Consider the following 16,617-nt stretch of genomic DNA (forward strand, 5'->3'; position numbering starts at 1 on the left):
ATTTTTGAAGTAAAGGAAACATGTATTTGAAGTATGAAGTTGATCCCTTAAGAAATAAATACATGTAAGTAACAGTAAAATATAATATTTTTTAAGGAAAATTCTAAGTTCAATGGGAGATAAATCTGAAAATATTGGTGCTAGAGTTATGAACCTTGTCACATAAGATGTGGTTGATGATAAAGAACATATATCATAAGATGTGGTTGATGATAAAGAACATATATTTGAAGTTTGAAGTTGATACCTTAAGAAATGAAAAAGTTATAGTGAAAAATATTTTACTGCACCAAAACTTTAATCTGAAATCTGGATGCAGACGCTGACGTCGGGGCGAGTAGGACAGCTCTCCATATACTTTGTATAGTCGAGCTATAAAGGGGGTAATCCTCTTAGTCATTTTGGAAAAAATTTGGTTGGCTGCCCCTATATACCAAGATTATTTTTATATGTTCGCCATTTCATTCTCATAGAAAAGTCACCTTTTTAGCATGAAAACTCAATTTTAAGGTAGGATTAGGGACCAGTTCACATGATGTAAGTCTATGGGAAAATCAATACGATAGTCTGACTTATATGTGTATATTATTTCAATAAACTGCATGAAAAATCCTTCTCTCTTCCTCTCGGTATGAGCACATTGTGGAGAAGGCACAGGCTTGACAGATGATTGAAGAACTTTTAACACTTGACCTTTAAGTGTGACATTGACCTTGAGGGTAGCAACCCAATTATTGCACTCTGCACAATGGTGATCACTTGTGCAAAGTTATTTTCAAAAAACACAGCTTCTCATAGTGGTGAATATTTCTATGAAGCCCGCCAGGGGATTTCCTATAATACAACCCTTTTTCAAACGGGCCTATAAAAAAGGAATGCTACCTTGATGCAACCCTCCCACCTGCATGCAAGGGACGATCCCATGATAGGTCTGTTCTTTGTTTTAAATAGGCATATAAAGACTTTAAATAACCTTAACAGAATTGGTCTTAAAATAAACCAGACAAATGATTTTAATGAAAACAATGTGTTATAATTTTTTAATGTTATTTTCTTACTTAAACCTTTCATTGTAAATCTTTAGACTGGAAACTCACTGCTTTGAATTTGAATCCTTTATTTATAATAACAAAATGCTAAAATTGAGGATTCAACAGTACAAACTCAGGTCAGCATGCACCACATAATTTATTATAATGTATAGGTGTAGGCAAGTAATTATTACCCCCATTTTATTTCTTAACTAGTATACAAAGTCTGTATATAATAGTCATTCCTAGTCTGATGTTTTTCAAACTTTTTCAATGAGATTTTTATCATATTAGTATATATATATATGTTACCCATTCTGGTTGATGAGATCTGAGACATTTAACACATGCTGCTTCTCCTTCCTCTTCCTCTTCTTCCTCTTTAACCTTTCCTCCTTTCTCTGAAATATTTATACCAGAATTATAACCTTAAACTCTGCATATCGTCCAAATTTCATAGTAATACATCAAAGGACGTAGGTCACTTGGTCAAAATCAAGGTCAGCTCATATCAAAGTTCAATGGAGGCTACATCTTTTCTATCATCAACATGTAAAGTGTGCATTTTATTTAATTGGCACATCTCAAAGATGCCAATTTTTACACATATTTAAGTAGTCTTATGTTAAAAAGAGTAGACGACAATATTTTCATTCAAATTTATCCAAGGGTTCAATTTAGAACCTATCAATTAATAACCACACACACTGAAGAAACTGTGCATTGTACACACAACAAAAGAATATCTCACACCTTAGTACAGAAGAATTACCTTTCATATTTAATGTGAAGCGTCACAAGTTTTTAGAAAACAAATGGTAGATGGTTAAAATCAACAGCTGGCATTGTAGACCCACTCAATTTTCATAGTATAAGGTCAGCAGAAATGCCTTATGCTTTTTATAGAGGGATTCCTTTATCTGACATAATCAAAACTGTGGAATGGAATGATGCTTAAGTAAAATAAAACATGTCAACTGAGGTGTGTAATTGTTATCTGCAATTACTTACTGTTAGCTTTGGCTTCATGACGCAGAGCATTTCTACCTTTTGGAACTTCTTCTACAACTGAAAAACAAATAGTTAAATAACAAACTGTAGAAAGATCTGACTTTTAAAATTACTCCTTTGCCTTTCAATGGTATAGTAGAATTTGAACTTCTATTAGGTGTTAAATTGTCTGAATAATGCTTTATTCTTACAAACTTTGTTATCAGCTTGTGATGTAAAGTTCATTGAAAAGTTTGACATATTGTTTGATGTAATCACTCATAAACAACAAATTTTCTGCAATGCAACTGAACTATTGACTGCAAATTTTTGCCATAAGATATGAGCCTGCAGGAAAAACAAGAAGTAAGCACGACTAAAGTTTTGCATTTATTTAGGATATTCTGCAATACAGACATGAAACATTGCAAAATCTTGTGTACATTGTTCATCTGAAATCAGATAGAAATTTATAGGTGGATTTTTACCTCATCTACACCTGTACATGTAGTTAATCAATGAAAATCAATGAAATGCCCTTAAGCAGCTTCATACGATTTCTTGATGGACAATTTCTTGACAGATGCTGGACAGGGAGAGAGGAAGATCCACTGACCGAGGGACAAACAGCCAGATGGACAAGGCAAAATCTATATCCCTCTGTCTTTCACAGGGGATAACAGAACAACTTTCAAAACATTAAGATCAATTATAATACCTTCTTTTGGTTCTCTTTTTTTCCTTTTCTTTGATTTCAATATAAATTCATCATCAAAATCATCATCAAGAAAGTCATCATCAGAAACATCAAGGTCACTCGGAACATAATCTGGTGAGGGTGACTTTTTACGTGCACGCATATTCCGGACTCGTGCGCTGCGTCTTCGACCTGTGTCCTCTTCACTTAGATCTGCTGGTATTGCAGGCATATCTAAACTACTGGTCTTCACATCCTTCTGTTCAACTTTCTTTTTCTGGGAATTAAACATACAAATATTAAAAAACCCAGAGATATTTGTGAAACACTTATGCCCCAGGGCAGTATACATTATGGGCAGTATACATGTACCTACTGAAATTAAAATCAATGAGGGTCATCTACCAGATGCATCAACCTATCAAATATGATGTGTCTAAGGCAACAAAAAATAAAGTCCCATATCCTCATCCTTGCCCGCCCGCAAAAAATTGCTCCGCTCAAATGATATTTTTAAACAAGAGCACCGCTAGGCGGAGCATTATATGCCCGAAAGTGTTTTTTTTTAGTAAGGATGAAGCATTTGTAAGACATGGAATTTCGCTGTTCATCCTATAAAATTTTACAGCTGTTACTAAGGTTGATTAATACTTAAGTTATTAATAATGACCTTAACCTTTGACCGTGTGACCCCAAAATCAATAGGGGTCTTCTACCTTATATGGACAATCATCCTAAGAAGTTTGAATATTGGGCCAATTGGAACTTAATTTATGCTCTAGAAACTGTTTTCAGTATTAAGGTAAAAGTGACTTTGACCTTGTGACCCCAAAATCAATAGGGGTCTTCTACCCAATATGGATAATCATCCTATGAAGTTTGAATATTGTGGGCCAAATGGAACTAACATTATGCTCCAGAAACTGTTTTTGGTTTTAAGGTAATTGTGACCTTGACCTTTGACCTAGTGACCCCAAAATCAATAGGGGTCTTTTGCCCAATATGGACATTCATCCTATGAAGTTTGAATATTGTGGGCCAAATGGAACTTAAGTTATGCTCCAGAAACTGTTTTCAGTTTTAAGGATATAGTGACCTTGACCTTTTGACCCCAAAATCAATAGGGGTCTTCTACCCAATATGGACAATCATCCTATGAAGTTTGAACACTGTGGGCCAAATGGAACTTAAGTTATGCTCTGGAAACTGTTTCCAGTATCAAGGTAATAGTGACCTTGACCTTTGACCTTGTGACCCCAAAATCAATAGGGGTCTTCTATCCAATATAGACAATCATCCTATGAAGTTTGAACATTGTGGGTCAATTGGAACTTACATTATGCTCCGGAAACTGTTTTCAGTTTTAAGGTCATAGTGACCTTGACCTTTGACCTTTTGACCCCAAAATCAATAGGGGTCTTCTACCTAATATGGACAATCATCCTATGAAGTTTTAACATTGTGGGTCGAATGGAACTTAAGTTATGCTCCGGAAACTGTTTTCAGTTTTAAAGTCATAGTGACCTTGACCTTTGACCTTTTGACCCCAAAATCAATAGGGGTCTTCTACCTAATATGGACAATCATCCTATGAAGTTTGAACATTGTGGGCCAAATGGAACTTAAGTTATGCTCCGGAAACCAAATTGCTAACAGACGGATGGACGGACGGACGGACGTACTGACGGACGGACGTACGGACGGACGGACAGACAGACAGACAGACGGACGCCAGGGGGTATAACATAATATGCCCTTTTCGGGCATATAAAAAAAGTTGATAGAACTTTCCATTTTATTATGAATGCTGAGTACTGAAAATATGTAAGTGTGAATCGATCATTCAATAATTATGTCTGTTTGAAAGTCTGTTGGTCGTCGGTCCTAGCTGAATAAAAATCAGATCAAGCCGTCCGAGATAATTTTTCTTACCATCAATCCTAATGTGCCCGCTTAAAATTTGAAGGAGCTAAAAACACCTATGACCTGTTTCATAGTAAAAACGAAATTTGTTAAAGAACTTAAAGATATTGACCTACATTAAACCAATTTTGGACAAGTCAAATAAACAGCAGTAAACTTTGTCTACATCAATATCGGCGTTTGTCATCGGTAAATTTTGCCGTCCATTACAAATTTGAAAAACTTTTTTACAATGCCTTTTGAAATAGCGGATGAAAAACAATCTAAAATAATCATAACATATTTAATCTAATATAATTAAAATCAACATCAACTAGAATTGTGAATGTTTCTGCAGGAAACAAACTTTCATTTGTCACATATTTTCGTGATGCCAATTTTTATGATGAAAAAAAAATGTGGCCAAAAGGAAGCTTCATTTTGTTAAAATGCTTTCAATAGCACTTTTAATGTAGTTTATTAATTAAAATTACTTCAGGTATTGAGAAATTTGCCATTATGTGTTGAACAATGAATATTTTCTTAAGGGATTTTCTTATTCCATGACTGCGGTGGCATTAAAAATTATGAACAACATTAAATTTTGTGAATGGCAACAGCAACATCAACGACATCATGACTGTAGCAAAAGTCTTTGTTTGTTTTTTTATTGAAAAAGTTGTGCTAAAAATGACACACAATGACGGAGGCTGATCACAATAGCTCTCCATGAGCATGTTGTGTTTTATTGACCTAACAACAGCAATGGCTTCATTAAGCAAAAAATACATAATGATGTCAAATGTGTATCACAAATATAATAAAAACATACTTTAGTCTGCTCTTTGGTAGCTTTTGTTTGTTGCCCGCCAACAGCTTTCCTTCCTCCCCTTCTAGAGTTACTTCCCCTACCTCTTCCAACCACCTGACTGAGAGGAAGATCATCATCAGAGGAAGAAGAGTCAAAGTTAACACCCCTTCTCTTTCCTCGACCTCTAGAGCTCACACGACCTCTCAACTTTGATCTTTTAGAGGCTGGCTCAGCTGGTTGCGTATCATCTGAATTTTCAGCCTTTAATGTAAAGTTGTCCAAATTTAAGGGTTAAAAAGTTGCACATTGTCCAATATACATGTATATGGAAAATATTATGGAAATGCATATGAAATTGCAACAGACACATTTTAGTTTTGCCTCTTATAAACACTTATTCGAGGGCCTCAATCACATAACGGTGAGCAGCATGCATTCATTTACGAGGCCCTCAAATCAATAATTTCAATATCACAAGACCGCATGACTCTTTGGCAAAAATGCCAAATCCGTCAATTTTTTTGCTTGTTTACTGGGCTCAGTATGTATTGCGCATAGGTAAAACCGAGCTTTAACAAGAGTGCGTGACTATGTTAACACATGGTTTGGGTCCCATTATAACATAGGCAAAAGAGGGGAAAATAGCTGATTTTATGCTATAATTAATGATAAGAGTTTATAAGAGTCAAAACTAAAATGTGTCTGTTGCAATTTCATATGCATTTCCATTTTCTTTCCATAAACTATTCTGCCCTTCACATGTACAAATATGAAAAAAAAAACTTCTAATCCTGAAACCTTTCTAATCCAAACTTTTCTTCTGGTCCTGACATGTTCAGATTAGACAGGTTCCACTGTATAAGGATACCTTACAATAGTTAATTATTACTCCTAAATATTTTTACGCACAAAAGGCATAGAAATTAAAAAGAAAGTTTAAATTCCAAAAAGACACAAAATTACCTGCCGTTTCTGGGCCTTAGATTTGCCTCTTTTGGAATGAGCAACAAGTCCTTTAACATTTCTCTGTGGCTGCCTGTCTACCTCATTGGCAAAATCATTCTTTTCATCTAATTCACTTGTATTTTGATCAGCATTTCCTTCTAATTCACTAGCTTTTTTCTCGTTTTCATTGATTTCCTTCAGATTATCTTTTTCTTTTGATTCACAAACAAATTTCTCACTAACATCTGCTGCTCCTTCCTCAGCCTTTTCTTCAACATCATTGTCACTTTTCTTACATTCAATTATCTGCTCAACTTTTTCAGTAATTTCACTTTCATTTTTATCTTTTTTCAAATGCACTTCTTGTTCAACATTTCTTTCTTTTTCACAACCAGACATGTATTTGTTATTTGTGTTTAAAGCTTTCTCCTCTGCTTTAATGTCTGCTTCATTTTTCTGATCATTTATCTTTTCTGCTTTCTTAGGAACATCATCTGGATTAGTTATTATATCCTGTTTATTATTTGATTCACATTCTTTTGATCTCATTACTTCTTTTTTCACTGTATCAGAATCTATATCATGTTTATTCTCTGACTTAAAAGAACCATTAATTTCTCCATCATTATTCAACCCAGTCTCTTTCATGATATCTGTTTCATCTAACTGTTTAACTGGACTTTTTCGGACAGCTGCCTTAACTGGACGTTTACATGGTTGTTTAGATTCTAAGTCTACATCTTCATCAGTTGAGCTACTGCAACATTCTGAATTTATTTCTTTGTTCTTTCTTTTCCTTGCTTTTTTCAAAACAGCACTGTCTGAAGGTGCTTCAATACCTTCAACATCCTCTTTTACTGAGTTCTCATCCACACTTTTTTCTATGACATAACTTTTACATTCCTTGCTATGGGACTTGCATTCTTTTCCAGTACCCATTTCCTCCACATCCTCTTCACTAACTTTTATCTTAATGACATTATCAGAAACATCACTTTCAGTGTCTTTCCTTGGTTCATCTGTGTCAATGTTTTTCACAAGGTTTTCAAGGTTGTTTTCAACGGACACTTCATCAGCAGATTCAATACTAACTGTTTTATGAGATTCATTTTCTGTACAATCATCAGAAGATCTCACTTCAGTTTCATTAATAAATAATTGTTTTGCTGTTTTATTATCATTCTCAATATTTTGTTCACTTGTTTGAGATGAACATTTTTCAGATGAATATAACAACTCTGCACTTTCTGATTTTTCATTTGCTTGAGAAGAAACAGATATTGCAGGAACTTTATTTGTATTAACAGCACCATCATTTCCTATGTCTTCTTTATTTTGTGTTTCATCACTCAATACCCTTTTGTCTATCTCCTTAGCGTTTTCCTCTTTATCATCCATTTCACTTTTATCATTTTTGTCTTCAGATAGTACAGCAGCACTTTGTTTAAATTTATTTCCTTGATTAGTTGTATTAGAATGTTCATTCATGTTATAACTAATATCTCTATTTAAGGAACTTTCACTTCTCTCAGATGTTTCAATTATGTCACTTTGTGATTCAAATTTGATTTTTATTGCAATTTCAGAGGGACTGTCTTTTTGAGGTATATTAATTTCATCTCTTTCTGTCTCAGACGTACAATCTTTGGTAGATTTTTCCTGATCCATTTCTTTTAACACTTCTGAATTTTCTAATATTGACTTTGTTTTTGTATTCTCCTCAATATTATTTTGTAAATTTGTTTCCTTTTCTTTGAAATAAACTGTATGTTCACTACAATTAACACCATCCACATTATCAGAATGTTTTTCCTTGTTATCTCCTCTTTCGCCTTCACCAGGAGAGTTATCTGAAACATCCATTTTCACAGGGGTTTTTTCCACCTCAGATGTGGCATTTATTTCCTTGCTTTTGAATTCCTGCAACCTGTTTTCTAATACTTCTGAATTTTCAACATCTCCTTTTGAACTTACACCCTTTTCTAAATTTTCTTCTCCATTTACAATGTCATCTGGTTTTTCTTCCTTTATATCAGTCTTAAAATCCATATTATCCACTTTGCCTTTCATAAAACTGTCAAGAGTTATAATATTACCATCATTCTTTGCTAGTGACTCCTCACAAACATCCTTACTATCCAGTAAACAATCAACTTCTTTTTTATGACTCTTATCTTGTATTCTATCTTCATCTTCACTTTCCGAATTAATAAGACCTTCTTCTTTCATTTTACACATAATTCTTTTAATTTCTGAACCTTTCTCCTTGACAAATTTATCTTTTAACATTTTACTAGGTGACTTGGTATCTGATTTGCTTATCTTCAACACTAGTTGTTGTTTAAAGTCATTAGATTCACCGTCTCCTGTTGCCTGTTTTATCGTAAGTGGTGAGGGGCCAAGTGGTGTTTTCTGTTTAAATGAATCTCTCGAGTCTTCATTAAAATCACTTACTGGTTCTGAAATTATTAAATATAAAAAATTGTGTTACAAGATGTTGATAAACAAGAAAAGTTTAAAAGAATGGAGGTTAATCAAGCACATTCCTAGATTATATATCCCTGCCTTTGAGACTACTCATTTCATTGAAGCGTTTTATTATCACATACCTCAGATTAAAAGTGAGAATCAATTTCATATACATGCATGTGTATTCACTTATTATGAAACAAAGACATACAATTTAGTAGTGTCAAACAAATGGATATCTTTTTAGAGATAAAATGTCATTATAAAAATACTGCTTATGATGATGGATACTCCTCAAACCTTGTCAATGTATCCAGTGCACATTACTCAATAATGCCTGTATAAGGATAAGTATAAAAATCAATTTTAGAAGCCATATCCTTGATTTTTGTGTCTGACTGTCCCATTTCTTGACCCAAAATTAAAGGACCATCAAAAGTATCTATATATTATATATAGGGTGTTTGTTTGACCAGAGACCTCGGGTCTTGACCCATAAAAATTCTAAAATGCACTTGTTTGACCTGTTATCAAATCGGCTTGCATGTCATTTTAAACCCATGATAACTTCCTATGATGCATGGAAACTTTACTGTCTCTCAATCAATAAGTGCCGCCAAAAGAATTTTGAATGGACAGAGCAATTAGCCCCGCCTACAGCTCCAGTAGGCGTGATGAATTATCCACATTAAAGCGGTTTAAGCCAATATCTGGTGAGGACACGTGTGGTTTGCATTTGATAGTGGGAAGTACAATTGCAAGTTTTCCGCTAATCAATATACACGGCATATGATGTGTACATAATAATTAACATTAATTGGTAAACAAAAGTAGTTATGTACGCGTGATGATTTGTCACACTTTCGTATTAATATTGGACTGCGGAAATTTTAATTTCACAAATTATATATAGAAGGATTGGACATTTTAAAGTATTTTTTTGCAGGTGGCTAATTTTAGTCTACAGTTATTGTTGATAATCAACCCCTTTCTACAAGTAACATCTTTTTTTTCCGCTTTTCTGATTTAAACAGAAAACAATGTTTTTGTTCAAAATATTATGCAACTGATTTGGTAATTTTCATTGTTCAAGATTCACACTGATGTCTATTTAGCAGAGTCAGAAAATTCTACACAGTTTATGTGCTGTTGACATGCAATTCATTATCACTAAAAAAACACCTGTTTGACTTAAGATTTTCTAGCACTAAACATGATTAACAAAAAGAACAACAGACAGACGACGGAGAAGTGATCCTTATTTGTCACCACTACTCCATAGAGGCCACACAAAACTGAATTAATTCACATTCAAAACCCCAGGTGCACAGCTCCACATGCTGATCATCATTCCTGTAAAGTTTCATGAGTTCAGGTTAAAATACTTTTTGAGCTACACATCACACAATTTGAAAATTGCAAATTTAAACTAAATCAAGGGCAATAACTCTGACAAACTCAATTAATCCACATGACAAACCCTAGGTGCACAACTTCACATGCTGATTAACATTTCTGAAAATTATCATGACTCAAGAGAAATACTTTTGGGATTACAAGCAACACAAGTTGAAAATAGCTATTTTTATTAAGTCAAAGGTTATAACTCCAACAACTAGATCAATCCACACACTAAGCCCCAGGTGCACAACTTCACTTGCAGATGAACATTCCTGTAAAGTTTCTTGACTCTAGCTCAAGCCCCTGTGACACAACATGAGTGGAGACACAAAAACTGTTATATACCACATATCAAAGTTTTGGGCATTGTACCTTCAGACAAGAATATTTTTAAAATTTGCATTTTTAAAACCTCAAAAACCAATTTAATGGCTCTGTGACTTAAACACTAATAAGGGACAACCCGAAGATAATTCTTGTGTAGTTTGGTTAATATCAATTCATTGGTTTCAATAGGAGTCATGGACAATGACAGACATCATGCTCACAAAGAAGCTTACCTTAGCACTTTTTGTGCTCAGATGAGCTAAATCATTAATAATCAACATCACCTGATTGGTCAGAAGACTCCTGTTTATCTAATTTCATGCCTGTACCAGTTTCAAGACCAGTTACCAATTTTGCAAGATCTTCTCTGTTTCTAAAAATACACACAAAATAACAACTATTTGCCATGATTCCATAACTATCTCCTGCGCACTTGTCTTTAATTTATAATGTTTTCTGCCAAAATAAAGAAATTGATGATCAATGATCACATGATGGAAACAAATGTATAAAGAAATTGATGATCAATGATCACATGATGGAAACAAATGTATAAAGAAATTGATGATCAATGATCACATGATGGAAACAAATGTATAAAGAAATTGATGATCAATGATCACATGATGGAAACAAATGTATAAAGAAATTGATGATCAATGATCACATGATGGAAACAAATGTATAAAGAAATTGATTATCAATGATCACATGATGGAAACAAATGTATAAAGAAATTGATGATCAATGATCACATGATGGAAACAAATGTATAAAGAAATTGATGATCAATGATCACATGATGGAAACAAATGTATAAAGAAATTGATGATCAATGATCACATGATGGAAACAAATGTATACAGAAATTGATGATCAATGATCACATGATGGAAACAAATGTATTGTATCACATTACCTTGCCACTTTTGTGACTCCATAAAAATGGTATTGCATGACTGTGCATGTATTTGATGTGACCTCATTTGCATTATGCAAACATGGTGTAAAGTTTGAATAAATGTTACTATAAGCACAGTAATCAAAAAGTGATTATTTTCTCATGTTCACTGTTCTTATTTTTATTTGCTTTGTGATAAATAAAATATTATCTTTGTGTAAGTTCTTTACTAAATTTATTGATCTCATTGAATAAAATAATGTAAAGCTTGCATAATTATTTTTTTCAACTCATTGACATTCAATACATTCAGTATAGAACCTATACCCATTCAGTATCATCTATATGTTTATTTAATTAAAAATTTTGAATCACCACATTTCTAAATAACTTCCATGGCAAACATTTTAAACATTTCAAATATTTATACTTCAAAATTCAAAGCCCTAGACATTGGAAGACATTATTTTGGAATTTAAATACAGAATCAGCGTAAGGTAATTAATTAAATATGCTACAGTGGTCAAAATGAAACTAGAAGTGACTCTCAAGACAGTGTACTGAATAGAAGAGCATGATTGAAATGACAACAGTGAAGGGCAGAGATATACCTGCAGACAAGTTCCCAGGACTCCGAGTCAACATCATCTTGATGCTCTCTATAAACACGAAGGTTCAACTCTTTATCCTGTAATTATAAACAAAACATGATTGTGTTTTATATGCTACCTTTACATTAATAATGTCTGCTTCTCTTCTTTTAGACTGACATCATGCCAATTCAAATGTAAGTGGTCAATGTACAGGTAAAAATACATAGAACTTGTCTTTTTGCCATAGCTGTGTTTGATTTTATATTTTACTATGAAAAAATAATCTATAATCCATAATACAACAGAAATTTCTATATACAAAGTTCAGAATGTATGAGTAATGCTAAATTCTTAACAAGAGGGCCATGATGGCCCTGAGGTCGCTCACCTGTATATAGCCCCCCCCCCCCCGGGCCAATTTTTACCCAAGGGCTTTTATTTGAACAGACTTGGTAGACACCCATAAGAAGATGTTTCATGCTAAACATCTAAGTTCTAGCTCATTGGGTTTTTTAAAAGAAGATTTTTAAGTTTTTACTATACACATATAGTTAAAAACAATGACACCCCTGGGGCAGGGCCAGTTTTTGACCCCCGGGCTTTTTTATTTGGAACAAAACTTTGTAAGATATTTACTTAAAGATGTTTCATGTATAATATCTAAACTCAAGCTATTTGGGTTTTTTCAAAGAAGATTTTTAGTTTTTGCTATATACATATAAGGAAAAAATCAAATGACCCCGGGGCGGCTCAGTTTTTGACCCCAGGGCTTTTATTTGAACATACTTGGTAGACACCCATTAGAACATGTTTCATCGCTAAATATCTTAGCTCTAGCTCTTTGAGTTCTTTAAAAGAAATTTTTTAAGTTTTTACTATATGCATATAGGGAAAATCAATTGACCCCCTGGGGTGGGGCCCAATTTTGACCCAGGGCTTTTTAATGTTGAACAAACTTGGTAGACCTCATTAGGAAGATGTTTCATGCTAAATATTTAGCTCTAGCTCTTTGTTCTTTTAAAAAGAAGTTTTTAAGTTTTTATATATGCATATAGGGAAAATCTATGACCCCCTGGGACGGGGCCAATTTTGACCTCCAGGGCTTTTAATTTGAACAAACTTGTAGATCATTCACTAGAAGATGTTTCATGTCCAAATATCTAAGCTCTAGCTCTTACGGTTCTTTAAAAGAAAGATTTTTTAAATGTTTTTACATATGTATATAGGGAAAATCAATGACCCCCCGGGGCGGGGCAATTTTGACCCCAGGTCTTTTATTTGAACAAACTTGGTAGACACTCCACTAGAAGATATTTCATCGTCAAAATATCTTAGCTCTAGCTCTTTTGGGTTCTTTAAAAGAAGATTTTTTTAAAGTTTTTTAACTATAATGCATATTAGGGAAAATCTAATGACCCCCTGGGGCAGGGCCAATTTTGGACCTCAGGGCTTTTATTTGAACAAACTTGGTAGACACTCATTAGAAGATGTTTTCATGCTAAATATTTTAGCTCTAGCTCTTTGGTTCTTAAAAGAAGATTTTTTAAGTTTTTACTATATGATATAGGGAAATATCAATGACCCTCTGGGGCGGGACCATTTGACACCCAGGGCTTTTATTTGACAAATTTGGTAGACATTCACTAGAAGAATGTTTTTCATCCCAAATATCTAAGCTCTAGCTTTTACAGTTCTTTAAAAAGAAGATTTTTTAAAGTTTTTTACTATAATGCATATATAGGGAAACACAATGACCCACCGGGACGGGGCCAATTTTGAACCACAGGGCTTTTATTGAATACAAACTTGTAGACACTCACTAGAAGATTTTCATCGCCAATATCTTAGCTTCTAGCTCTTTGGGTTCTTTAAACAAGAAAAGATTTTTAAGTTTTTACTATATGCCAATATAGGGAAAATCAATGACCCCTGGGCGGGGCCAATTTGACCCTAGAGGCTTTTATTTGAACAACTTGGCTAGACACTCATCATAGAAGATGTTTCATGCAATATTAAGCTCTAGCTCTTACGGTTTCTTTAAAAAGAAGATATTTTAAAGATTTTTCTTCGGTGCCATGGCAACCAGAAAGTTCTGCTAATGAAATGGAATTATTTGAACAATCTTGATAGAGCTTCCATACAAAAGAGTATTCCTGCCAAGTTTCCATTAACATTGGGCCCTTGCGGTATCACAGAAGATGTCCCTTAGAATATTTAAAATGTGGACGGATCGACGACAGACGATCGGACGCCATTTGGTTGGCCTCCATAAAAGCTCCCCTGCACTTTTGTGCAAGGTGAGGCTAAAAAGAGTGGGCAGTCTTTTGTAATTTTGGTAGTTTTTATATTGTATTATAAACAATTTTCATTAGCAATTACATGTAATGATGAAACATCATTATAAAAGGAATTCATTTAAAATATATTGCTCATTCAACTTGACAGTGAAACAAGAACTGTCGGAGGACAATAAGGCTCGACTATTCCAAAAAGTTGTCACAAGTATGTTTTATTGAGTATAATAATGCTTACCTATGAATACATAAAATTGACAGAAAAGGTACATAGGCTTGTTATTAAGATGTTTAATCAAGTAAATCACTGCTTTATTATTATGAATGCATAAAATGTCCAAGATAACAGCTAACAAGCAAAACTTTACCATGAATTTCTAAGTTGAAAGGGGAGAAAAAATCAGCCAATGCAAGATAGAGTTATGGACTTGGTCCAGTGACATACAATTAAGTGAACATAATGCATATCAAATCTCTGATAGTTATTGAGATATGTAACTTACATGTAAACATTAACCAGAGACTTAGTAAAAAAGGTGATATAAAATCAGCACAGATATGATCGCTGTTTCGGTGATATTATTTATGACCACAAATATACATAGATTGTTTTCAAGTTTGTAATTTCAGGAGATATGCCAAAACCTTCTTGTTAAAAACTTAACCAAGAAAAGGAGAATTTTTTTAATAGCAAAAGGGAGCAAAATGAATTCAGTCAAAATTACATGGCAGAGTAATGAATTTGAAGATGTGACCTTAAATTATGACCCTAAGTACATGTGTTAAAGTTTCAAATAATATCTTTGAAGAACCTTTAAACCTTTAAACTCAAATTTCTAAGTTCAAGGGGCAAATAATTCTGCAATATTGCAGGCAGAGTTATTCAACTTTGCAAACTGATGTACATTGTTACTTAAATAAGTATGTAAGTGTCAATTGAATTATCTCAAGCATATTGAGATATTTTTGACTTTCAAAAACTTTAAAACCAAAATTTCTAGTTAAGAAGGGGCATAATTCTTGTAAATATTGGTAGGCAGAGTAATCCACTTTCAATCTGAATATACATTGTAACTATAAATAAGTATTGTAAGTTTCAATTGAATATATTCAAGCTATAATTTGAGATATTTGACTTTACCAAAAAACTTTAAACCAACGCAGATCTAAACGCGGACCCCGGGGCGACTAAATAGCCTCATATCTTCGAATAGCAAGCTAAAAAGAGCAAATTAATCTCATTCAGGTTGCGTCAATTTTCATTTAATCATTTAAATACAAAAATTAGAAAAAATAAATTTGGCCCCATTTAAAAGTGGTATATGCTCCCAACAGCTTTTTTTTTGTAAAATTAAAAAAACCGAATTTTACACATTTTTTTTTTTTCATTTGGATACACAATTGGGGAATACGAGGGTTTTATTAATATTTTTGCAGAATTCTCCCCTTTAATTTTTTTTTCATCAAACACATGAAAAAATTTTTTACCAGAAAAACAACTTATTTTCCTTTTAATCAGGTAGTTTTTAATGTACAATACTTAAAAAGAATAAGCAGAAGTAAAGAATAAGATAAATGAGGGGAACTTAAAAACGGCGATGACATCAACAAAACATTGAGAGTGGCAGTTGAAATTTTGTGACAGATTTTCAAACTTTAACTAGAGAAAATTTAAAAGGGTTAACAAGAGGGCCATTATGGCCCGATTTTTCCCTCACCTGTTTTTAACTGAATTTTTCTTGGTGTAAATTATGGTTTATGGCCACCATACAAAAAAATTAACAGGTATAAGATTGGGTTTTTTTCATTTTTACTTATATGTAAAAATCCTTTTTCAAATTTTTCACCTTGTTATGAAAAAAAAAACCATTTTTCAAAAAATTAGACTTACAAGAAGGTACCCGTATGCCATGCCATCTTTGTCTCTCCCGACAGGTTGAAATCTCATCTCTTCTACAGGGATCTCATTTACTTTGTCTTTAAATTATGTTACAATCAAACTGAGATTCCTATCAAGTTCTGAAAACATACAACAGGAATGGTCACAAAATCAGGTTTTCAGCCAATAAGTTAATCCCATCAAAACTGTTAGGGGCCTTGCACATAGAAGAGCATTTCTCTATTACTTAGATATTAAAATATATATATATATAATGGCCATACTTTCCCTGGCAGCAAGTGCCACCCCAAGGGACTCAGGGCCACACTCTTTTTCACATTTACAAAGGCAAATACATTGAAGGAAGCATATTGCAA

The 16,617-nt window shown here is 33.4% G+C and overlaps 1 protein-coding gene across 1 annotated transcript in view; it reads right to left on the bottom strand.

Annotated features, from left to right (window-relative positions):
* The window catches only part of LOC132719152 (remodeling and spacing factor 1-like), a gene marked incomplete at its 5' end in the record, with an annotated part of 34,148 nt that extends 17,801 nt beyond the window's left edge, over positions 1–16,347 (bottom strand). The window contains 8 exon segments of the mRNA XM_060702898.1: positions 1,344–1,432; positions 2,043–2,099; positions 2,740–2,995; positions 5,453–5,692; positions 6,395–8,835; positions 10,858–10,946; positions 12,086–12,162; positions 16,253–16,347. Coding sequence (XP_060558881.1) covers positions 1,344–1,432; positions 2,043–2,099; positions 2,740–2,995; positions 5,453–5,692; positions 6,395–8,835; positions 10,858–10,946; positions 12,086–12,162; positions 16,253–16,347 — 3,344 coding nt within the window.
* Positions 16,348–16,617: the final 270 nt, after the last annotated feature.

Source organism: Ruditapes philippinarum, unplaced genomic scaffold, assembly GCF_026571515.1.
Source record: "Ruditapes philippinarum isolate M1 unplaced genomic scaffold, ASM2657151v2 ctg2385_1_1_1_1, whole genome shotgun sequence".
NCBI classification, from domain to species: Eukaryota; Metazoa; Mollusca; class Bivalvia; order Venerida; family Veneridae; genus Ruditapes; species Ruditapes philippinarum.